At 35.7% G+C, this 27981-nt stretch overlaps 1 protein-coding gene across 1 annotated transcript in view; it reads right to left on the bottom strand.

Moving 5' to 3' along the window:
• The window catches only part of ZNF407 (zinc finger protein 407), a 472024-nt gene that overhangs the window by 152146 nt on the left and 291897 nt on the right, over positions 1 to 27981 (bottom strand). The window contains exon 7 of the mRNA XM_003827299.4: positions 26390 to 26510. Within this exon, the coding sequence (XP_003827347.3) occupies positions 26390 to 26510 (121 nt within the window). The remainder of the gene's footprint in view (positions 1 to 26389; positions 26511 to 27981) is intronic.

The following is a 27981-nucleotide window of genomic DNA, read 5'->3' as shown; positions in this document are numbered from 1 at the left end:
ATTAGTCAGTACTACACACTCACTTATGACCTATGGATACAAAAAGCCTGTTTATGTTATTCAACCTAAGGAGAAAGGAGTTGTAAAAAATTTGATGTTTATTTTGGTTATTAAAATTATACCACCGAAGTTGTTAAACATCAGAGCATCCAATAATGGATATGACAGAAGTCTCCCTCCAGCACTGTCTCCACTGTCCCCTGTGTCCCAGATGACCAGCTAGGTACAATCCCTAACTTCTTCTCAATCTTTCGGGAGAAGTAAACGCTACTTTTTCAAGCTACAGATATGTCTTATATTCTTTTCTCACCACTCCCCTTGGCTAAATGCAGGGGCACCACAAACACTGGCATCTCGCTTTTCCATGGAACAGCACAGCATGGGGCCTCACCGTATTGAACACCGAAGGGCACGCTTATCTCCCCTACATGTCTCTACTCCCACCCTTACCTTCTTTTCTCCTTTTTAACAGCTTCACAGTATTTCAGTGTGGACACAACCTATTCTATCTAACTGATTCTTCACTGATGGGCATTTAGGATGTTTCCAATCATTTGCTAGTATAAACAAGGTTCCAGTGAATAATCCTGTAGAATGCTTTCCATTTCTCCAGGTGCTATGACAATCGCATCATGACAACTGGAATTGCTTCAAATGTCAATGGGCATGAATTCTGATAAATTCTGCCATACTGCCCTTCAGAGGAATTGTAGCAATTTACAATTCCACTAACAATGTTTCAGGGCCTGAGCCTGTTTCCGTACATGCTTGTCAAGGTAGGGGGCTACCAAATTTTTGAATTGTTGCCAATGTGGTGGGTAAACAATGGTATCTCATTGGAGTTTTAATTTTTAAGGTGTAACCTGCATTTCTCTTGTAATTAAAGAGGTTATCTTTCCAAATACTGAAAAGCAATGTATATTTTCTTTTTTATGTACTGCTCATTCAGATTTTTGCTCTTTTTTTCTAAATGATTGTTGGTCATTCTCTTATAAATTAAGGAGACTGGCTCTTTGGGACAGAAGTTGCAGACTTGTTTTCTTCAGTTTCATTTTTTTTCTTTTGACTTTGCTTACGGTAGGTTGTGAAAGCAAACGTTGATAATTTTGCTCTGTTGTTCTATGGCTTCCTTATTTGGAGGCTATAAAACAACAGTTCCAAATTTGGTTCTAGTACCTGTAGAGTTGCGTTATATCACATTAAATACTAGATTTGATTCAAAATCAACCTACAGTCAGTTAAATGTGGATCCAGACTGCTACTCAGCTCTCTCAATCACATTTGTTAAAGTCAGATTTTCCCCACTGACTTGAGATGCCACCTTTGTCAGTATTTTAATTATGTAAGGTGAATTCTGGACTTTCTATTCTATTATACTTGTCTGTGTATTCACCTGCCACTCCATCACAATGAACCAGGTAGCAGGACGTTTCTGCCTGGTAGACCTCATCATTCTGCATGGCTCTTTTTCTCCCAGATCACAGCTGCCCACCCAGAACCAACACAGAATCACTCACGGGACAGTGGTTGTCAGCTGGTATGGCAAAAATCTAGAGTTAACTACAGTACTAGAGAGAACCGGGCCAATAATAAATTAATATCACTATGACATACCCAGGTAATTTCTATGTATTTATTAATATGTGTTAATAATATTATCTAACTGATAAACCAAACAGCAGAGAGCTTGGCACAGATGTTATAGGATAAGTACCCAGGAGAGTGCCCAGCACACAGAGATTCTAAACAAACACTGATTCCCATTTTCCCCAGGAAGATCCATGCATCGGCCTCACTACCCCAATTTGCTTTTTTGTAAAATTAGTGGCTGTCTTGAAATACTGGCAACAATCAGGTCTGTTATGATGTCAGGCATGGGAAAGAGACTCTAGACAACAGAAAGCTCCTACACTCACCGCCCGAAAAGTGTTCTCATTCCCGCAACCCACTTTCCGTTTTGCTTATCTCCCCACTTCACTACTCTATGTTTTCCATGCTGCTCCAAAAAGAAAGAATTCCTATTTCCTAGGTGATTTTGCGGGAACCACTTGACAGCATGGAGTGATCGCTCACTATTTTAGAATGTGTATTTTTGTGTGTGCCATGGATGGCTTCAGAAATGACTTAGTAAATCTTACAAAGATTCATTGAAAATAATAGTAGTAGTTTGGCTGAAGGGGGAAGCTAAAAGAACCGAAAATTGAATTGAGTGCGGTGGCCAATTGCTTCTTTTGTGGGTGTGTGCACTCAAACCCCCTTATGTAATATAAAAGAAACACTTCTTTTAAAAAAACAACAACACAAAACAGTTGAATTATGACACATGTATAAAAATCAATAAAAAATAAGGGAGAGTTTGCTAAACAGAGACTTACACCACATATCTGTATGGGTTGGCTTAATGTTAAATATATCAATTGCTGCTAAAGGAATCTATACAGTTAACACAATTACAATTCTAACAAGATTTTTTGAGAACTCTTTGAGAGTGATGGTTAAATGGCTCTATAAAATAAGTAGGCAACATGTTAACATTATTACAGTAAGAGTTGTTAACAATCATCTATAGGGAGGGAATGGGCTATATCACAGAATGTGATGCAGCAATAACTTTCTAAATGTACTTATCTTTACAAATGCACATATAGAAACATACATATAACATGACATATTGGCAGAGAAAGATGTCTGCCACAGATTGAGAAAAGCTACATGTGAACAGTATGTACTAAAAACAATTAGAGGTGTGTGTACATATACACATTCATAATACACACCACGAAAGTCAATTATTTATAGATGTGTGTGTAAAGTAATTATACATACATACAACACACACATATTACAATTCTACACAGGAGTATGGACAGCACCAGGTCTATGAGGATCACACTAGGTAACAGTGACTCTGCCCAGGGGGACGGGAGTTGGGAAAGGGATACAGGGAGGGAGTCAGAACACCTGCAGTGTTGTGACTGTGTCACAGGAAAGCTCACCCATTCATTAATTTTAATTTAAAAGTGGGGGAAAAAAGACTAAACAGACAGCCAAAGACAAGAAAAACAAATGCAAGTGAAGCATTGCATTTTTGAAAATTATTATACTTAATGAAACTCTAATCATTAAAAATGTGGGAAATTGAGGGTGGTATTTAGAATGAAAGTGGTGATTAATTTCATGGGTTAAAATATGGTTTAGGTAATGCAAGGCACTACATAGTGGGTTAAATTCTTCCGTGATAAATTAAAGAGGCTTCACAATAAATTCTGGATAGATTACACATAACTGCTTTAAAAAGACTTATGAAACTAAAAAAAGACTTAAGTGAATGTTAAGTCATATATACTTAAATAGAGTATGAACCTAAAAATATGACTTTCAATATAAAATTAACCTTAATTTTTCTAAAAGGGTCAAAAAATGAGGGTGGGGTGGGGAGCTGGAGGGAGAGTCCACCTGAATCTATAAAATATAAGCAAGCAACCACATATACAGTATATATGTTTTGTTGATTTGAATATATACATATTTAAGTTAACCTATTATTTTAAAATAACGTATTACTTTGGAACTACTGCTTTTACAACTCATGTTTATAAACTATTCAAACTCTTCATATGCGTAAGTGTCTATCACTACAGTCATTTCTGTGATCTCCTAACAGTTTTCTAGAGTACAATATTGTCAGTCCCTCCTTCAGTTTGAGATACAGCATATTTTGACTCCAAAAATGATGTTGTCACTAGAGATTCTGTCTCCAGCTACATGTGCCCAATCACGTAACACTACGGCAGTTGTTTCCATTTGTTCTCCAAGAGTAAGTCATGAACTCCACATTATAACCAATCACTCTACTGCTTTTTACTCCAATTTTTCTAGTTTATTTACAACAAGAGAAATATATAAATTCCTCTTCTGGAAATACTTTTTTAGAAAGGAAAAACTCTGCCATTTATTCAAACATACACTACTAAGTATAATAAAAGCTGAAATCATAAAGTCAAACATAGATAGACTTGACTACACGAATACTATAAAATACTGCAAGTCAAAAGATCATAAATACAACAAAAATGAGCAGAAAATCCATGAAATTTGTATAAAGGTTTATAAAACCCTTCTCCAAAAAATATTATTTCTGAAGATGCTAAAAGATGTTAAGAAAAACCGTAAGTACAAGTGTGAGGAGATCCGTGTTCAGGAAAGTAGGGGCAATACAGCAGACTGCATTTTCCTCTTAGAAACTCACAATGTGTACTTAAGCAGAAAATGAAAATTACAAAAAAACCCACAATCTAAATTGAAATAAAAATTTTGAAAGTTCTATTTAAAGAAATACGCTTAGTTTTGCTTAACATTTTGCTTCTCAAATTTTTTGACTACAGAACATTTTCTTTTTCAGTTGCTCTATGGTAGAACAACATGTACCTCAGAATGCCATCATGAGGATTCAGGTAAATAACATTAAGTATGTTCAGGTAATACGGTAGGTACTTGTTCCTTTTTTCTTCCTACCACTAGTTTTTATATTAAACACAAATGAGTTCAACTATGTGAGTCATTATCGGCGCTTTTCCTGTTATACATGAAAAGCAACAGCAATTCATCTGACTAAAAATAGATTCCCAAACAGTTACAGTATATGTATGAGCACATGTGAGGTGTGTATCGTGTGTGCAAAGTTAATTAGGCAGGTATGCAATTTCTTTTGTTTTTTGGCCTGTTTATAGTATACTTTAAAAACTCACATCCACAAAAAGAATTACTCTATACAATATTATACATGTTTATATAAAACTTCGGTTGAAAGGGGGTTTCTACTATATCTTTGTAATATGATTCCAAAATGCATATAGAATAATCCGAAGAAAATCTTTATGTAAATTAAACTCAAGAAGTTAATTACATTTATTTACCAGGATTAATTATGATTTATAAATTTTCTGGGCAAAAATAAATCCTAAAAAAAAAGACAAAAAATGTTCACAGTAGAGGGGAATATAAGCCTCCATATATGTTGCTTTAAAGCTCACTGTAGGTTGGAAGAATGTGCTCCAATATATAAACTCGGAGCTTGTTTCACAATTTATGTAAGACAGCCTAAGATATATACTCCTTTATAACTTATGTTCTCACTAAAGGACCCATAAGGAAAGAGTCTGATAATTTTAGATTACTGAACATTTGTGCTGTTTAAATTTAAAATTGGTTAAAAGCTACAAGAATAAAGAACCTCAAATTCCTCTGCCTAAAAGGGAACATGTTATCAACGATGTTTAGCAAATAGATGCATGTCATTTGAAGTGCTGGACCACATGCACCACTAGAACAGAACAGACAGCACAAAGATCCATGTATATAAGAAACACAGATGTCATTTCAGATCAATTAGGAAATGATGGGCTATATAATAAATGGTGTCCATTCAACTGCTTATTTTATAGGAAAAAATAAGTGACTTATTGTCCTACACCATACAAAAATAAATATCATTTGGATTAAAAAATTTTAACATAAGGAAACCAAATTACAAAAATGATAGAAAAAATATTTTTATAATCTTAGTTAGAAAGAGTTCCCATAAAGAAAAAGCAACGTCCAAATGCTACCAAAATGTGTAGGAAAATATGCCTCATGAAAGTTAATACTGCTATATAGCATAATGCATCATAAATAAAGTTAAAAGGTAGGGCAAAGAAAAGGAGTAAAACTATGCAACATATACAAAAACTGGTGATTAATACGGATTCCAAAATGGGTTCCATTGATTAATTTTTTTAAAAGATAAAAATCTCAGAAACTAAAAAATATGAATAAGCAATTCATAATTGGAGAAATACAGATAGTTATGTAATCATTACACAGTGATCAAGGTCTCTAAAAACTAAGTAAATGCGAATTAAAACTTAAGGTGACAGATTGGCAAAATTTAATAAGTTTGATCATATTAAGTAATGGTAAGGGAAAATGATATACCTCTGGTAATGGTGTAAGTTAGCAAAAGCTTTTGAAAAACATTTGATAGTATCCTTCAAGTTTAAAATATACACACACCCTTGAAAGTTCAGAAGCTCAATTTCTAGATGATCCACAAGTCATTAAATCAATTTTAGAACAGCTAAACACTAGGCAAAATTTGAAAACTAAATGTCCATGAATAGAGAAACGGGTTGTAAATGTACAGTGCATCCATACTAGGGAATTCTATACCATTGAGAGCTAAGAGTTAGCTTCTCCTACAGAGTTCCATGGAAATCAACCACATCCTGGCTGAACGGTGGGAGAGCACGGCCTGATCAGGGGAAAGAGAAGCCATTTCCCCGACCATGTAAGGTTACTGATGTTAGAACAAGGCCAGAGATCTGGTAGGCCGGGTCACAGGACCGCTCAACCTCACCTGTCAACACACCCTCAGAGGCATGGAGGAGCTGGATCTTCTCCAGTTGTGAAGCTTAAAAGTCCCACAGCGTAAGAGCCAGACACTTCCCCAGAGTCTGATGTCCAGCACCACAAAATCCTTGCGTGTTGCTCCAGAATGCGGCAGGTTATTGAGATAAACTGAGGAGAGGAGCGACGGCTGCCGCACTCCCTCTGTGAGTTTCTCTCAGTAAACCCTGCGGAAGAAAGCTTGGTGCGTGTACTATCTGGGCATTCAACCTTACTTGTTGTATAAAAGCCATTAAATAGAATAAGGTAGCTCTTATGAACATGGAAAGACTAATAGGATACATTATTAAGTTAAAAAAATCAAGTCCCAGATACATGTAGGTATAGGTCCTTTCAGCTTTTCAAAAATATACACATACGGTATGTGTGTGCATATACACATATATGTATACGTAAGATTTATACATATACACATAAAGTATGTGTGCACACATATACATATACACATACAGTGTGTGTGCACACACATATACATCTATGGCACTTATAAAATATATACGTATACACATACAGTATGTGTGTGCATATACACATATATGTATACATAAGATTTATACATATACACATAAAGTATGCGTGCACACATATACATATACACATACAGTGTGTGTGCACACATATACATCTATGGCACTTATAAAATATATACGTATACACATACAGTATGTGTGTGCATATACACATATATGTATACATAAGATTTATACATATACACATAAAGTATGCATGCACACATACACATATACACATACAGTGTGTGTGCACACACATATACATCTATGGCACTTATAAAATATATACGTATACACATACGGTATGTGTGTGCATATACACATATATGTATACGTAAGATTTATACATATACACATAAAGTATGTGTGCACACATATACATATACACATACAGTGTGTGTGCACACACATATACATCTATGGCACTTATAAAATATATACGTATACACATACAGTATGTGTGTGCATATACACATATATGTATACATAAGATTTATACATATACACATAAAGTATGCGTGCACACATATACATATACACATACAGTGTGTGTGCACACACATATACATCTATGGCACTTATAAAATATATACGTATACACATACAGTATGTGTGTGCATATACACATATATGTATACATAAGATTTATACATATACACATAAAGTATGCGTGCACACATATACATATACACATACAGTGTGTGTGCACACATATACATCTATGGCACTTATAAAATATATACGTATACACATACAGTATGTGTGTGCATATACACATATATGTATACATAAGATTTATACATATACACATAAAGTATGCATGCACACATACACATATACACATACAGTGTGTGTGCACACACATATACATCTATGGCACTTATAAAATATATACGTATACACATACGGTATGTGTGTGCATATACACATATATGTATACGTAAGATTTATACATATACACATAAAGTATGTGTGCACACATATACATCTACACATACAGTGTGTGTGCACACACATATACATCTATGGCACTTATAAAATATATACGTATACACATACAGTATGTGTGTGCATATACACATATATGTATACATAAGATTTATACATATACACATAAAGTATGCGTGCACACATATACATATACACATACAGTGTGTGTGCACACACATATACATCTATGGCACTTATAAAATATATACGTATACACATACAGTATGTGTGTGCATATACACATATATGTATACATAAGATTTATACATATACACATAAAGTATGCGTGCACACATATACATATACACATACAGTGTGTGTGCACACATATACATCTATGGCACTTATAAAATATATACGTATACACATACAGTATGTGTGTGCATATACACATATATGTATACATAAGATTTATACATATACACATAAAGTATGCATGCACACATACACATATACACATACAGTGTGTGTGCACACACATATACATCTATGGCACTTATAAAATATATACGTATACACATACGGTATGTGTGTGCATATACACATATATGTATACGTAAGATTTATACATATACACATAAAGTATGTGTGCACACATATACATCTACACATACAGTGTGTGTGCACACACATATACATCTATGGCACTTATAAAATATATACGTATACACATACAGTATGTGTGTGCATATACACATATATGTATACATAAGATTTATACATATACACATAAAGTATGCGTGCACACATATACATATACACATACAGTGTGTGTGCACACACATATACATCTATGGCACTTATAAAATATATACGTATACACATACAGTATGTGTGTGCATATACACATATATGTATACATAAGATTTATACATATACACATAAAGTATGCATGCACACATACACATATACACATACAGTGTGTGTGCACACACATATACATCTATGGCACTTATAAAATATATACGTATACACATACGGTATGTGTGTGCATATACACATATATGTATACATAAGATTTATACATACACACATAAAGTATGTGTGCACACATATACATATACACATACAGTGTGTGTACACACACATATACATCTATGGCACTTATAAAATATATACGTATACATATGCAGTATGTGTGTGCATATACACATATATGTATACATAAGATTTATACATATACACATAAAGTATGTGTGCACACATACACATATACACATACAGTGTGTGTGCACACACATATACATCTATGGCACTTATAAAATATATACGTATACACATACGGTATGTGTGCATATACACATATATGTATACATAAGATTTATACATACACACATAAAGTATGTGTGCACACATATACATATACACATAGTGTGTGTGCACACACATATACATCTATGGCACTTATAAAATATATACGTATACACATGCAGTGTGTGTGCATATACACATATATGTATACGTAAGATTTATACATATACACATAAAGTATGTGTGCACACATACACATATACACATACAGTGTGTGTGCACACACATATACACCTATGGCACTTATAAAATATATACGTATACACATACAGTATGTGTGCACATATACACATACATAAAATACATATACACAGTGTGTGCATGCACATATAGACATACAAGCACATATAAAATATATACACATATAAAATATATACACAGAGTATCTGTGCACATATATACCCACAGATATATGAAATATATGCACATACATATACAGATAAAATGTATACATGGAAAATACATACATTTATACATATAGAGATGTAACTGTATTAAATGTGTATTCAAAGGAAGCCTAGTAAACTACTGATGATATTTTTATTGAAGGATTTCCAAGTCCAAGGAAACTTTTGTTTTGTTCAGTGTATTTGGATCATTTTGGCTATTCATAAAAATATCTTTAAGTGTTCTACATATAAAGCAAATATGACCAAACATCTATTTGAAAAACACCCGGATTGTACAGCATTGCCAGGAATGTAAACCTGACAAACCACAGCAGAGCAGCACAGCTGACAGTTGGGGCAGAGGTGGATGTGCTTACGTGCTGGGATCCTCGTGTTTACACAGGGAGGAGTCAATCTGATGAATTTAGCAAAAGGTTTAAATGAGGAAACTCAAGCTGTAATCTCTAGGAAACCAGAAGGAATACTATAATCAAAACAGGGAAGAGAGGAGAGGGTGTGGTGGAGAATGGAGCTAACTTCTTTATTCTTTACAAACACCAGATGCAGCCTATACACCAAGAAGCTGTCTTCCGGACACCTCCAGGACAAAAACCAGGAATGCCTACAAGGGGTACTGCAGGAAAACGGGAAGAGAGAAGTGCTGGGAATGCAGGTATGGTGGCAAGACTCTGACTCCAAATAGTAATAATAATGTACAAAACTGGTAAATGTCAGGAGAATTTAAGTAAACTAGATATTTAAAAATAATGGCACCATATTACACTATTACACTACATACAGAATTACGCAAAGTCTCTTTTTCTATTCAGATAAAAAGAGTTTACAGCAATCTGAGGTAATCACAAAATACGATCCTTTGGACATTTTCAGCAAGAGGAAATTTTAGTTGGAGAGTTTCTGGATCACCTTGCTCTAAATCTTATGAATTTTATTTTCCTTTATTATAACTGGTAGCTATTTATTGAACGGGATAATTTCCATTAGATCATTTACTCATTACTTTTTGCTTTTCATAAATCTAAATTCTTTGAAACTAGTTCTTAGGACAAATTGATGCACATTGAATTTTTCTCTCCATTTCTCAGTTATATTTCTGTTCATGTTTATTATGTGATAAAAAGTGATTCTAAAACAGCACAGTGCCTCATAAGAGAAAGAAACTTGTAAGTTAGCACAGAAGTGGATGAACACTGACGCATTCTTGGTCTCATCCACCACCCTTGAGAGGATAAAGTCCCATGCTTTCAAGTCACGCGGCTGTCCAGGTGTCCACATGCACCCTCTGCGCGAGCAGCCAACAGGCTCTCGTGTGCCTCTGAGAGGCTCCTGAACAGCAGGCGCTGCGCTGGCCTCTCTGTCACCCGCAGGAAACCTGTGCACATCTAGCTGCTTTTCTAAACGTCTGGGAGCAAGGCCAGCCTTTCAGACCCAATCATAGGCACTTCAGAAGACAAATAATTTAAACCTGATTACTGCTTCGGTTTACATGGAAAGTATATAGGTTACGAGAGAAGTCTACCTTCCTATGTGTTGACTTTTTACTTTCAAAATGAATTTTTAAAACATATTTAGTAGGTACTACATAAAAACAAGCCTAAAAACAAATCACTGTGGTCATGCCCTCAACGAGGATATGATTTGACAAGACAAAAGAGTTGTGTATGTTAAGAGCACTAACAAAAAGCTGTGCTGTGCTGCATAAAAGAAAACGTGAACATTTAGAAAAGGTTGAAAACCCACCGTGTCCACTTACAGGACTGCTGCGTCTGCCCTTCAGTGACTCTTCAACTGCTAATGGCCTGAAATTGTCTTGCTTTCCACATTATTCCAAATGCTTTTCTAACTTCTACTGATTTCAAATTATGTTAACAGTAAACTTACATATTGATATGCCACTGCTTCGGATATATTTATCATGTGAGATTTTCACCCAGAGTTACACTTGCTCCTTCTGTTTCAGGACTGTGAATAACTCCCCATGCTTTGTTCACCTTTCATGTTTCCCACATTCCTGTCCACTTAAATCTCCAATCATACTATCTACAACCAATAAGAAGCGGCACCGACTTTAACATCTTCCTTTCTACCCTCCACTCCATAGAAAAACAATGAACATCACAAGGAAGAAATGGTAGGAAGTGACACTGAACTTTTTCATTCAGAAACCCAAATGAGTTCTTCAGAATTTAGCATTTCAGGAACAGTCCCACTGACTTTGAGTTTGTGCAGTGATTCAAACACAAGGCTAAGCTGGACTGTCACCCACATCACAGGAAGGAGGGCAGGGCTCCCAGCAAGGGCAAGCCCTGGAGAACCTGGATTTCTCCCTGATTCTTTGTCTTTAGCCCCAAAGAGAAAAAATAATACATTTCCTTCACTGTTTCATATCATCATATACTGATACATTGCTGGTATAAAGGAGGAGAAGAGAAAGTGCGTGAGAAACACAGAGCAGCTGGAAGATTTTCCTCTGATATCCTCACCACGCTAAATGCTCACAGAAGTAAAATAAAACTTAGTAAGTTGACTCAATTATTATATGCCTTACAATGGGAGCAGATGAAGAACGAACATGCTAAAGTCTCTGAGCTAAAAACATGCAGCAGACTTTAGTGGTTGCCTCCCCTTCAATGAAATAGAAATAATCCAGCAGGATACTCCTAGGGCTTTGGGGAAAGGGCCTTCGTGGCCACAGAAGTCTGGCATATATCAGTACACAAAACTAGAGGTGTGTCCTGACTAAAGGGATTCTCCGAGTCTTTAATATGCTGATGACTGTGAGTGTGAAGGGACTGGATAGGGGATACAATATGGAGAGTATCTCCCAAACATATGTGACTATCAAAACATTTTTTCAAAGTTGATATTCTGAGCATCAAGCAGTATTTTCAATCTATTCAATATTGCTTGATGCTCAGAATCTGAAAATAAAAATGCAGAATTAGCCTTACATATTGAATCACTTCCTTTCACTAATCTCCTGCCTGGATGGCAGAGTAGAAATTCTTCTCATTTTTATCTTGCCACTCTGAAATAAATATAGACCCCCGAACTCTTCATCGCTACATATTTATTCCCTCATAGGAAAAGTTTTATTCTTTCCACTTCTGTTAACCCACTAGGTGTAGCAAAGTGAGATGCTGCAAAACCAGAAAAGGCAGATGGATGAAAAACTTCTGAGGAAAAAAAGATCTTTAAGGAAATACAACAGAAAAACGGAGCCTAACCAACCTCTAAAAATCCAAGCCATCATTTTTTTAGAGTGGTTAGGTACAGTGAAAATGGCAGACAGAAATATATTCCCAAAAAGGACATGAACTCTATAAAATAATACATACAACTTTGGCTTGAAATACGTTGTCTAGAAAAAAAAATTACTTGACAAATCAAGCAATTTAAGTATTTACATATATATGTGTGCATATATGAATAATTTACTGTATTTTTCTAGTTGAAAGCTTTTCAAATTTAAGGTGATGTACGTAACATTTTTACTGAAGCAGCATCATGTTTCACAATATTTCTGAGAGTTCAAGCCGGAACCTGGCTTTACTTGGGACAATCTAATAATGTCTAAGGGAAAAAGACTAGATTTAAAACAACAACTTTTGGCATTCATGTATAGGAGCACAGTTCAGTGGGCAGTCTGGCAGGCCTGGTCACATAAGTCACCACAAGCTCTTAGACTCACCTAGGGTATTAGAGGTGGGGCAAGGGCAGCCACAAAATTTAAACACTATGTAAGTGTCTGAAAGATTCCATCCTCCACACCTGGCATACTGCAGGCACTGGTGGGTGATCCATCCCATGGAGAGGTAGAGGGGGAAGGTGCAACATATGATAAGAGAGTTCATTTTTTGGGAGCTCTTGTCAGTCCAATATTTATACTACGTTGCCATAGGCAAGAGTGAACTTACTTATCTTTGAAAAGTCTTTCAAAAAAATGTTTCCTAGCTTTAACTCTATGCTGTACAGAGCTCCCTAAGTCTACAGTTGCTGAGTATTAATCGAAAAATGCATACTTTATTAATTTTATTAAGTCGTACAAAGAGAATGTAAACCTTTTATAATTCGAAAGTTCTGTGATCACCTTTGAAGAAAAAGTAAGAGAGAAGAGTCACTGACAATGAGGGACCACTGAATTTATTTAATAATCTATGTCCACTTTTACAAAAATGCTCCATGGAATCCATTTAAAAATAATAACTGGTTCATTTCAGCGCCTGCACACAATGCTTCCCCTTGTCCCTCGTAAGTCTCTCAAACGTCTTATTTTAAAGGAATATATAGGGAATATATAGTACTCCCGGAAGACATTTTCCCATTTCTATTCTCTTCGACGCCTGCGAGCCCTTGTTCTGTGTGATAAGGCAATCTCCTCCGGGATCTGAGCTGTGTAGTTTCGCACCACGAGTGACAAGGACTCGACTTGAATAACTGCTGTGCGCAGGTTGTAATTATGTCAGCTGGAGTGTTGAACAAGGGGACTGATTAATGTGAGCCCCGGCCCAGGCGCAGTCCCTATCAAAACCTCCGCGCAGGCCAGCAGTGGGGACGGGTTAAAGCAAAAAGACAAAACATGCTGTATCGTCCATGATAGATGAATTGCTCCAACAGTCTTCAGGCAGATGTTCCAGGACAGTATAATATACAATTACTCTGCCTTATCACCTTCCCAGGGACAATAAAGCTTCCTCCTTCTATAGCTCATGTGAGTGAAGGCAAAATTAGTTTTACTTTTACAACACGGACTCACTTATCATGTTGCCTTGATTGTGCTTTTACAGCTAAGGAAAACATATATTCCACTTTTAACCTAAAAAAAAAAACCTTAAAGATAAAACTGAAACCTTGTGTTGACTCTTTTTTACGTAACAACATACAGTGTTTTAAAAGATTGTTTTGTTAAAAAGAGATGCAAGGAAGGTAATAATATATGTGTGCATGTGTAGTTAAAGCAAGTGCATACACACAGCTCAAGAAGAGCTGGATTGCATAATCATTGCATTAATAACATCATTGTTCAAAGGCCACACACAAGTCATGAATTGGAAGGAACATGTAATTAAAAAAATATATATGCTGATATTGTCCATATATTTCTTAGGCATGGCACACGGGCCCTTGGGCCTGGGAGGATGGTTCCAGATGACACACTTGCTCATCACAGCCACTCCCACTCTGCGTCTTCTGGTTCTCTTTTTCTTAGAAATGCTATGCTAGCCTAGTACAGGGAAGCTTCCTCATAATGTAACAAAACACTGTCACCGATGCTAGAAGTAACCTACTTTAGGAGCACTGTGGTGATTATTTCTACCATCTTTATTTGTACTTGCAGAAATGGTGCCAAAAGTTTGAGAGAATATGTACAAAACAGAACTATCTCAATTTGCAAAGGGAAATACATCATTATTTTTAAGGTTGAAAAACAAGCTAAAACCTAAAATGGAGATGCAGCCATAACAATCTTGTGGTAATCATAATTCATAATGAAACGAAGCAGCAACAGTTCCAATAGAATCAAAGGAAACCCACACAAAATGCTAGTGAATGCAAAAAATAGCATCCATCAACCGGTGGGGCCATATATATGACTTATTTCCACTTTTTAGTGGTTTAATACAACTGACACCAACACTCAGCAGTTATAATGCACCCTAAGTCACGGAAACAAATCACGTTCCCTATCTCAGCCTACAGGGTGATATGTTTGCCTTCCCTGTTCACATTATACACACACTAACTTCACCACCAGGATCCTTATTATCACATTCCTCTTGTAGGACACACTCCAAGAGAATTACATATTTCTAGAAAAAAAAAAACGGCAATTTGAAGAAGGTAGGGAACAATTTAAAACAGTCTTCAATAGAAATTTTAGCATATAAGAACACAGAAAATATATAATTAAGTTCATGCTTGGTAAAATGTAACATGATGTTCATAACTACTTGGAATAAGCTGAACAAAACATAGGTGAAAACAAATTGAACGGCTGTAAATACATGCAGGAGTCAGGTGTCATCAAGAGAAATGACTGGGTGCTCTTCAACTGGCTTATGATGTCATTAGAGTGTCCTGTTAGACTTACTGATCTTAGAAAAACCTGAGACATTAGCAAAAATTGTTTAAAATTCGTCACAGAAAAGATGTCACAGTTTAAAAGACTATATTTAAAGCGAGTGTTTGTTACATGATTACACTAAATTGTTAGCTAGCAGCAAGCAACTTGTTAAATTAGTGAAACACAGCTGAAGCAATATAGGCTTCTGTAAGAATTCTCCATATGTGGCAAATAAAACCCCACCTTTTGGGGTGTATAGGTAGGGAGGAGACAGAATATACCATGACATCGCTTCTGTTTTCTTGACTCAAAACTCCGACCACAGTGAAGATAAAATGTGGTGCCATGCAGCACCCCCAAAAGGTGGGAAGTTCTTATCGCAGCCACATGAAATGACAGGGAAGGTCTGAAGCCACAGTACTCCATGTGCAGAGAGACGACCCACAGGACAATAGTGAGGCACTGGCTCAACTCGGGAGTGTTCTGAGAAGTCCTCAGAGGATCTAACTATTAGCAGTGCCCCTGCTTCACCAACCCTAATCACGTATACACTGTACTAGCCATCACGAATGATGCAGTTTTCAGCCTCACGGTTTCAATGGACATTTAAACATTTGTCACATAAACATTAAAGTACGTTTCAGAAAGTGGTTTTACGCAAACAAATGAATGCCAACACAAAGACAGTGCGCATCCATCTACCTGCCTTCAGCTGCACCCTCTGTCTTTCCCTCTGGCCCAGTGTTTTCACAGAGCCGCCTCAAGGCAAAGTTTCTGTGAACACCAGGCAACAGGCAAGCTTATCATTTCTGCACTTCTCTCCACTTACCTGTTTTCTGTTCTCACTACTTTACTAAAACGGGTCTTCCCAAGAGAATCTGAGACCCAGTGGCTGTGGCTGTCGGGCTGCACTCTCCTATTTCATCAACACCTGGCACGCCGCCCACTCTTTGCTTGGTGTATGACACCTCTCTTTCCTGGAGGTCCCTCCCCTGTCTGTGAGCCTGCTTCTCTGTCTCCCATACAGGCTATTTGCCTCTCTTCTTGTTTCACTTTTTCACATTTTCCAAGGAAAACATCAATCACATCAAGTTTCACATAGATGAGTATGGAACTATACACCTACTGACCTGGTTTCATTTGGACATCACATGGGCATCTCATAGGCAGCTCATCCCAGACCATCCTCTTCCTAAAGGGCATCCTCCTCCGGGAGAGAGGACCTCCCTGACTGGCACGGTCACTCACCCAGCAGCCCTGGCCAGCACTCCCGAAGGATGGCGTGCAGCTCTCTGTCACCCTCCCCTCAGTCCATTCACGGGGCCCACAGATCCATTCGTTCACCTTCCCATCACCTGCCACTCTCTGCCCTTCCATCACAGCATTAGTTTAAGGTGATTTCCTGCGTGTACCTTTGCAATTGTCTTTTAAATGGTCTCCTGTCTCCTGTTGGATCCCTCTCTGACTCATTATTTGTACTGCACCGGTGATTTTGCAAAGTTAAGTGTGATTATGTCATTTTCCTGCTCAACATCCTCCACTGGCTCCCTACTGCTTTTGGAGGAAAACAGATCATCCAGCATGGACAGTGGAGAGAAACCCACACAGACTTCCTGCTGTCTTTTACCACAGAATCTCATGTGACCTACAATCCAGGCTTGTCCGAGTGAAAAAGAGAACTTGAAATCAAAGGAAAAGTATAATTTGGGAGTGCAGAGTGGAACAGATCTTACTTTTAACTCAAAGATATCTGAGGTTTTTAGATTGGAACAAATTTATGAAATTCAAATGTCAACCACTTTTCCCCCAGACACTTCAATCCAAAATATTAATTTCCATATTTAAGCACAAAATTTGAAATTTATGTTTTCTCTCAATGGAAAAAATCTTGTTTTATGACATTTCATGTGTGTGTTAAAAGTTGTAATTTAAGATGAAGAAACAAAATGTACTGAAAGAAAATACCATGTTAAGTTAATCAACATATACTCAAGACCTACACAGAGATCTCCAAATGGTGCCCTAGCTAATATTAAAGATACAAAATGAGGACTAGGTTGTTTACAAAGATTCAGGCCATAATAATTAAAAATAAGAGATTAAAGTTTAAAGAGTAAGAGGAAAGATTAAATCAGGTTAAAATTCTCCACAGAGAAAAGTATCAGGTTACACACTGCGTTATTGAATAAGGAATTCTAGTTTATTTGAATTATTGCTCACTTGCAGTTCTGCAGCTGGCAACAGCGTTAACATTGTTTCACCAAAACAAAACAAAACCTCAGAAACAGTTCTTTTTCTAGAACTTCTAATAAATATAGTTAAGTACGAAAATAATATGAATAGGAAAAAAAAATCCAACAAAAAATTTGTGCTACATTCCCTAATTATGAAGACAAAGATGTAAAATTTATAAAAGATATAATATTGTCTTAAAGAAATTCTTAGGGATAAGCCAAAATATACACAATAAATGCTACCACACAGAAGGAAGCATCTTATGCCTAAAGGGAGTGGAATGAGTGAGACACACTGATACATAAGCTGCTCTGTCTTCCTCTGCTTCATAAAAAGGACGGCATCACCATTTTCCAAATGTTCAAAGTTAGTCTTTCTGTCTTTCACATTTTTTCTACAGGCTCCAGACAGGCAATATTTCAGAATATGTGGAAACAAAGAAGCTGAAAATAAAATGAAATAACTAGTATCTTAGCATTCTGACCAAATTAGTGAAAACTGATTTGTGCATAAAGTACAAACTTTTATATACTTCAAAGTTATTCTGTCGTTGCTATTTTCCACCAATAGTACTTGCAAAAATTGGGTTATTTTCTCTCAGATCCACAGCTGAGTCTACATCCAACCCCACACTGTAGGGATGCATAGGTGACTTCTGTCAGCTCCTCCTGGAGATTAGAGAGTTTGCCTAATAAGCTATACTGTATGAGCTTCTATTGCTGGAAGATATAGATAGTTACATAGTAAAGTGTTTTGTTGGGTGATAATAGCTCTAGTGTCTAAGGAATAACTTATTATGCAAGAGACTATTGCCCAAAAAAATTTTTTCTATTTTTTTCATCTCTAAGGCCTTTCTTTCTTCCACAATATATACAGATATATCTAACTACTACCCAAGGGATTGTCCATAGTAATTCCTTGTAGAAAGACCATCCCCAAAGATAGCTTTGGTCCTTTTATAATGACTGGATTTGGGATTCAACAACAGCAGGTTTAATAAACATGTTTATCTGGATTCTACTTAAAGAGATAGCAGAGGGAATGCATGGTCACTTTGTGTTCAAAATGACTCTTCTAATTAATCTGTGATCCCAATGCCTATTTAAGCTACATCAACAAACAAAGCAACTTATTTGTAACTGATCAACAAAAAGTAGGATCTCTGATTCTTTTTCTTTTAAAGACATGTGAACCAATTTATAATTTTTAATGCTGTGGAATCTATTTGTTTTCAAGTTTGTAAGATCTTTTACTTAAACAAGGTTTTTTTTTTTTAAGATAAAATTTAACAATATTAACTAAAGATCTAGTGTAAATGCTTGTGCTATATCAGCACAGAGCCTCTTAGGCTGAAAACAAAAATTTTAAAAAGCCTATGTACTTGTGTGTTAGAGGGCAAGAAAGAAAATTATGAATAAAGCAAGCTGAATATGAAAGTAACACTAGATAAAAAACATTATACAAAATACAAAACCAAATAAAAAATTAGAACTGATGAGATAAAATTCACTAATGAAATGGGCAGAGAAAAATAGGAAATATTTCATTCAGGAAGAACTCAAGTTCTGCTGCAAAGAATTGTCAGAAAAAAAGGAAGAATAGATTAACACATAGTACAACATTCACACTTCATTATAGAACACCTGAACAGACGATACAATTAAGAGGACATTCATTTTATTTTGTTAGGGAACCCCTCAAAAAAATCCCACCTAAACTTGCCAGAAACTTCTACTCCACATGAAAGGGAGTACACCGGTATAAAGTGTCATCATGACACAAGCTAGGAGAACCTTTCAAAGCAATCTTTATGCTTGCCAGGACAAAACAGTTTCGCAAACCAGCCACCACACTGACATCTACCTGTGGCTGGCTGAACTGTGTGCAGGTGACAAGCAGGAAGGGGCGATCTGACCAGGAGCAAGCACTGCACAGACAGTTCAGGGGACACATTTGTCTTCCAGAAATTCATCACAATTTGAAGAAGGCCTTGGAATCATTATTAGCCTAAGAAAAGTTTGGAAAGTAACTGGAATTTTAGGCTTTCAAAGTAATCTTTCAGCCTGGGACATTTGTATTTTTACTCCGTCGACTAGATGGGCAGTTACAATAGAGTAAAATATAAAGACATATAGACTTGAGGTAAATGACATAATGAAAACGTGTTGACTGGTACTTTAAATGACAAAAATAATTTTGATTTAAAGTCTGTTCTGATCAAACCAGGTTTGTGGCATTGATCAAACTGCTTCAAATCTCAATTATATCTAATATTAATTCTAGACATTTTCATTTTGATTATTTTTATGGGATCCCTTTATTCTTTAAGAACTTCAAAATCACCCAAAAGAAATAAATGAAACCTCTGATTCTTTGGAAGATTGTGTACTGTTCATTTTGGTATATATAATTTCACTTCTCTCAGCAAATACAATATACTGCTACAGAGATCAAGATCTATTTTTTCTCATTGTCTGTATTCAGGGGCAAAACCACATTTGTTCTATCCACTGCTTCTTGTGGTACAGCCTACGAGCCTGCACAGGAAGCAAAAGGAAAACTGAAAGTCTCTGAAGAGATTGTCCAAAAGAAGAAAATTATTCCCTGTGGAGTGAGTCGCCCTAACTCAGGAGGCTGCTGAAACAAGTGGCAGAACAGAACAATGAATCCCATTGTATACTGAATTCTTAATGCCACAGTATCTGAGAAGGCTTGCCTTATTACTTAGCTATGCATTATCAACATAAAGTGTTTATACAAAAAAATTGTATAGAAATGTATACTGTTATCTATGACCTGAAAAACATGTTTTATAACTGAGATATTTTAGATAAATATATGTTTAAAAAATTAAACTCAACTTTCAGGAGAAATGAAAATTATAAATACAATTTTTTTGTCATTGCATCTTAAAACTTCCTTAAAAATGCTTCCAGCAATATGCAAAGTTCAGACAAAATTCTATTAAATTAAAAGTATGTTTGGCAAAAATTTTCAAGGATGTCGATACATATATCAAATGGTGGTAAAGAACAGCAAATTTGCCCTGCGCCAGTCACACGTGTAAGAACTTGAGAAATTTGATTAGAAATACTCAACAAAATGTTTAGATGTGAAATCAAAGAGACACTGGAGACTATTACAAAATGTAAGCACATTTCTAGTTGAGCATCACTATCTGAGTTACAATGTTACTTGAAATATGTTTTGACTTCCCCTCACCCAAAAAAGAAAAAAAAAAATCCTCTTAAGATCAAAAAGTACTTTGTAGAAGTCATTAACACTGGTTAAGAGCTATATCGGCCATAAGTAGGGGGAAAAATACCCAAAGTGTATTTCCAACAAATTTAGCAAAATGACGAGGTAAATCTTCAATATGAGGCAGGGACTGCAGATTCTATTCTTCTGCTCCACGAGATACAGACTTTCTACTCAGGGTTATGATGTCAAGTAATGAATAAAAAAGAAAAATAGAGAAAGATGTAGATAGTTAAAAAAAAATTAAAAAGGGTATGTAAGGTTAGAAGTACTAAGGAAGTGACACAGTTAAGGAAAACTCTGGCCAAAACTAGTCTGAAGGAACACTGATGCTATCCCAATTTCAATAATAGAGACACAATATGCAGATGATAAAACTGTCAGAGTCTGGCTTGACATTTCAGTTTTCTGCAATTTACTAAATTAACATTTAAAGTGTAATGTAGGGTCATCCTTAATATTTTTATACTACAGGTAGTATTTCTGTGTTACTTTTCATGACTTATCAGTGCTTTACTGTTTAATATGCATTTATTATATATCCCCTATAAATCATAGAGAAGAAATAGAAGAAATAAGTTTCACATAAACAAAAGCCCAACTGAGGCCACTGAAGTGAGACACATCCACTCATGTGGAAGCCAATGGGATGAGTGAAACAGAATGTAGTTCAATATTAAAAAACCCTATGTTTTGGAAAGTAGGAATTTTAAGCTATTCCAAAGTTTACTTACTACAACACACTAATTTTTTTTCTATTTCATTCTCATTAATACAGAGGTGACATGTAACAAAGAAAAATAAAAACACAGAAAAATGTTATTTTTTTCATTTTAATGCAGAAACAAATCTAAAGAATTTGCTACAGAAATAATATTCTAGACCAGTGTGCTATGAATCTAATTTGTGCTTTGAAATTATAACGAATAGTAACTGATGGCAAAAAAGTTTTGGAGTAATGATTGAATATACTGATTTGTAATGGATTAGACTTTTGGATATTTTAGACAGTAAAAGCTAATGAAGGGGGTACACGTTTACATTTAAATAGAATGAGATGTCATTGCCTAAATTAATAATGCAAACTTGAAAAATAGCCTCAGGTTCAAAAGACCAATTATAAAGTTATTTTGTAAACAAATCTATATTTGTATTTTTCATGAATAATTATAACTACTAGTATTTCTCCACTAATGTTCAATTTATAAAATGAGAAATACATTTTCAAATGAAACTTAAATAATATTTCAGTTTCTAATGATGGTAAGCTGCCTGCAGATTAAGTGTTAATAATGGCAAATATAGGAATGCTCCACAGGAATAATTTTTCTCTATTGATATTATACAAATAAAAACATAAAACTAGAAGTTAAATATTTTGAACAGTAAAATATTATGAAAATAAACCAGTGAGATAAATATGAAAATAAATTAAACAATTTTCTTCTTAGGAAATATGTGATCATCTTAAAGACTTATTAAATCTATGAAAATAATACATATTCAAATTCATTTATGCTGTGAACGAATACATTTATGTGAGGTAGATATGGGATCCTGTTCCTGCTATCGTAGGCAACAAAAACAATCTTTAGAAACTTAACTATCTGCTCATTTTTAAATCTTTTTTTCATCACATCAACAAGGAAGTAAAGATATCTGTTCGAACCATATTTCATTCAAAGTCTCTCACTTCAGAAGTATTCAAACTTTTGCAAATTTTTTATACTCCCGGTCAAGGTGAACTTGCCTTTTGTTCACTAGTAAAAGAAAGCCTATTCACAGGTACACAGAATGGTGAAGCTGTCCCAGGAACAGAAAGTGTTCAAACCATTTACTTTCATTAATAATCAAATTATTCAGAAGTTTTAAATAAAGATTAAAAATTACTCCTTTATAATGCACATTAAGCATTTCAAAGGGAAATCTGGTAGCTGTCACTGGATTTCAATGTCATAAGTCTTTTATTTATAGAGCAGTAACAATATAGTTAGAAAACACCATCCTCTTAAATGTAGTACCTGACAGAGGTATAACATGGACAGGATCCAGCTGGCTCAAATGCGGTCCTAAACAGAAGTGAGGCTATTTCAGGGAGATAACTTGAATAACGGACGAGTAATATGATCTCAACCTTAGTAAAAAGTACAATACATTTTCAAACCAAGAAAACCTGAAATACTGTGAAATACTTGTATGCATAAATGAGTCTACCAAAGCACAGTACTGATCAGAGGGAAAAAAATCACAACCTTTCCAGTCATACTATCAAAAGCCTTAAATCGTGCTTCTAGAAAGGCCATTTTAAAAAATCTGGAACATGCACAGACTTAGGCATGAGCATTTTCAGGGTAAAAGCCCGAAAAGGCCTATGTGTCTAAAGCCTTAATAAATTCATTATTGTGCATCAATGTAACTTGGGGCCATGCACAGATTAAAATTACATTTCAAAACAGTGGTTTAAAAACTAGGCATTTTGAAGCTGTAAACTATTCTCAGCAATTATCCAACAATTGATTTTTGGATTTAATAAATTTTTAACTACTTCAAAAACTGTTTTTTAAGAAAAGCATATTGGCAGGTATTCTAAACAACGTTTTAACACACTGAAGCCCTTCAGGACATGGACACTCCTGCATTCACTTGTTGAACAGTCTCCTGAGATGGAAAGTTGAGGGGAAACCTGAAACCCTGATGAAATATTCACCTGAGATGACAGTGAAAACAAGGGCGGACGCTCATCAAGGGACTGACGTGGCCGACTCTCTCTAGGTGACTTCAAAGTGCTTCTCACCTAATATTTACCATAATCCTATGAGGTTGGTCCACTAAGAACCCACAATTTACAAAACAGAAAGTGGCATTTCACTCGATAGTTTGACCACGGTCCCACAGCTAAGGAGTGCTGAGCCCAGGTTCTCCACACGGCTTGCACTCCTCATGACACCCTTGTGCTGCGCTCATACCAAACGCAGACAGAAACTGGATGCTGCGGCTAATTGGCAATTGTTATCAACAACTCCTCCTATTTAAAAACTTGTGGCTTGTCAAAACAGTCTTGTGCTATTTTTAATGTTACAATAAGTAAATATAGATTATAATGATTAAATCTACTTATAAGTGGGTAGATAACACTTTTCTCTGTTTTATTTGTGGAATTTTATACATAATCTTGTTTGAAATCAGAATCCTGCTACTTAAAAATAAAAGTTTGAAGACTACAAAGTAGTTGTATAGGAGAATAATTATTGACACGGAAAGGTATTTAGAATTTTTTAAGTATAAAAAAATATGTACTGAAACAAAAAAATCCCCCGCCAACAACAGTAATACAAACCTTCTGCATAGAGTAAAAACTGAATGGGTATAATCCTAAGAGGTAAGGGTGAAAATTAAAGGAAATTCTTGTAATTTTCTAATGGCTTTTCTGTGTTTTATAAGAACTCCAACTACTGCATGATCTCTTTAATAAGGAAAAAGAACGTTTAATAATGTTTGTTTTTTAAAGAACCCATATTATGAGCACCATAGAATTTCTATGTCTACCTCTAATTAGATCACCATTTTACCAAATTTCCAAGAAACACCAATCCAGTGTTAAGCGAAGACAGAACTCATAAAATGTTAAATGAATGAATAATTAATGAATGAAATATATCTGTAATATCTCTGTACTATATGATGACCTTTCGCATAAAACTTAATGCAATAATGTAGCTGATAATGGAGATTATGGCAATATATTTGCTAAATGCGTAGGCTAGATCCACAGGAATACAAAAACCTAACTTTTTAAAGGTTTCAGGCTTAACATACATAATATTCAACAAAAGTGGGCTGCATTTAAAGACACATCCTCAATTTCACGTCATCATGTGGGTCGAGCGCAGTGGAGATCTTCAGCTCCAGGATAAGGAAGGCTCTCACCCTTGAGATCAGGCTTCTTAAAACAGATGTCATTCAGCTGCCTGCAAACTATGTGGGGTCCCACAGACCATCACATGGGGTCCAATCTCACTCTTGCAGGCTTCAGGCACAATGTGACCTGGCTGCAAGCTCTGTGCTCCACCTGATCGTCCACTACGCCTCTCTACACATACCTCATCATGTACTTGAGAGGATGATTTAGCCTCGCCTGAGTCTATCTCACACTCTTCTGCACGAAGGCTTCGCTGCCGCCACTAGGTAACTCTGCTACCTGGCAGACATCACTCAGCCACTGTGGATGCAAGTGAGTGCACTGAACATCCATGACCTCCAAGATGCTTTCAGCACTAACATTCTACACGGTGTCATCCCCTCCTCATCCTTTCAGAACACACATGGATTGGGTCCTGGAAATAATTTGACCATTTTTTACGCCATGGCTGAGATGTTCTCTCCTCTGTGAGGACTTCACCTGGGCTCAACATAATCCTTTATGTACTCCCCTGGCCTCTCTCTTTTCCCATTCAAATCTGTATTATAATTACTTATAAACATTGAGTCACTTTTTATGCTATATCCTTAAAGGCGGGAAACATTTCTTGTATCATCTTCATTGCCATAAATGAGTGCTATACTCTAGACAAGATACCATAAATGGGTTGAATAACTGATTAATTAAAATGGTTTCCTTACTTTGAGAAATGCAATAAAATCACTGGAAAAGCAGTTGTAAGATAAAAGTGTAAAATCTAAATGTTAAGATTATAGAAAATGGAAAAGAATGTTATGTTTTTTAAACAGTAACTAAATTATGCATGATATTATAATGGCAGATACATGTCATAAATTTGTCGAAACCCACAGAATGTTCACCGTCCACAGCGAATCCTAAATGAAAGTATAGACTCTGGGTGAGAATCATGTCAATGTAGGTTCATCAGCTGTAACACATAGACCACCTGGTGGGGAATGTTGATAACGAAAGAGGCTCTACACGTGTGGGGTAGGGGGATACACGACTCATTTCTCTACCATCCTCTCAATTTTATTGTGAACCTAAAACCACTTTAAAAAATAGTTTATTTTTAAAAGTCACTAAAATTAGGTAATTAGCTCCCAACCGAATATATGAACTCATGGTGATTAGAAAAACTACACTTCTAATTGGGATTTAACAGGCTTTTAATCCATCATGGCGGCCCACCTGATTCGACTGCTCAGTGATGAGTCATTACCTGTAGTCACACCAGGGGCATCTGTAGGGCTTTTCTCCAGTGTGGACACGTTTATGCCGAGTCAAATGGGACTGAGTTGTGGAGGCAAAGTTACACTCATCGCACTTGAAAGGTTTTTCTCCTGTAATATATCAAGAAATGTTACAGATGAATAATAATAACAACTGGAAATGAAGGAATAAACCTGGTATTGACAATTTAAAAAACATTTATTTCCATGAAATGTCAAGAATATGATTCAATGGACTCCACACATTTAGGACATTTGAATATTTATTCTCAGAGTGAGAAAATTAGAAGATATCATTGATTTTTGTTTCTACATTAGAATGTAAGCAAAGTATAGATTATATGGTCAAGGTTTATTTTACATAAACAGGAATCTAAATTCTAGGGATGGTTCAGCACTGTATTTAGAATGGTTTAATAAACCATGTTACATCAGAGCCATTACAAAAATCTTAGTGAGGTTAAAACCAAGGATAGGCATATAACAGAGATATACTGTGAATATATAATTTAAAACTGAGTAAAATCTTAACATCAGATATGAAGAAAAATAAAATCAAGCTACAAATGGGCACCACTTTAAAAAGTGTCAGAAGCAACAAAAAATATACTGTATTAAGCCGAGTAAAAAGAGGACCCAAAGAAATATTTAGAATATTTAATACCACATTAAAATATACCAACCCTGTGTAGATATAACAGATAGATACATAGACAGACAGACATAGGTAAATAGACAGACAGACAGACATAGCTACGCAGTGCTTAATGGCAGGGACAGGTTCTAAGAAATGCGTGACTAGGCGACTGCATTGTGGTGAGAATATGCTGCATGCACTTACACAAACCTAGGTGAAACAACCTACTACACACCTACCTAGATGGTGTAGCCTATTCCTCCTGGGCTACAAACCTGTACAGCATGCTACTGTACTAAATACTGTAGGCAACTGTAACACGGTAATAAGTATCTGTATATCTAAACACATCTAAACACAGAAAAAGTACAGTAAAAATACAGTGTTATAATCTCATAGGACCACCATTGCGTATGTGGTCTGTCGTTGACCAACAAGTTATGTGATGCCTGCCTATGTGTGTGTGTGTGAACGTGCTTATAAAGTGTAACCATTCTACCCATGAGAAGTTCATGGCTTGCAGAGGACATGAAGATAGTGAAATAGCATACTGGTATCTTGAACAAAGTATTTCCTTCATTTGACACCTCCCTCTCCTTTAAATCATTCCTACCCACCCCACACACATTCAAAGAATCATCGAGTCTTATCGGCTTTTAATTCCACTAGCTGCATTGGCTGATAGGCACTGAAAACAAGGATATTTAATTTTAATTAATGTAAATTTAAATGTAAAAACTGATACTCGACTGAGCTATTGAAAAAATGTTTAAATATGCTTGGAACAGCTTGGGAATGTGAATCTACTTTTTGAAGTGTAACTTTTATCAAATCTAAATATAGATCATATATTTCAGATGGAAATTTAGCCTCTGAATTGAGATGTTCTAAATTGTAAAATACCAAATTTCAAAATCGTAGTACAAAGATTATGATAAAAATATT

This window comes from Pan paniscus, chromosome 17 (genome assembly GCF_029289425.2).
Source record: "Pan paniscus chromosome 17, NHGRI_mPanPan1-v2.0_pri, whole genome shotgun sequence".
NCBI classification, from domain to species: Eukaryota; Metazoa; Chordata; class Mammalia; order Primates; family Hominidae; genus Pan; species Pan paniscus.
This window is presented reverse-complemented; position numbering and strand designations above follow the sequence as displayed.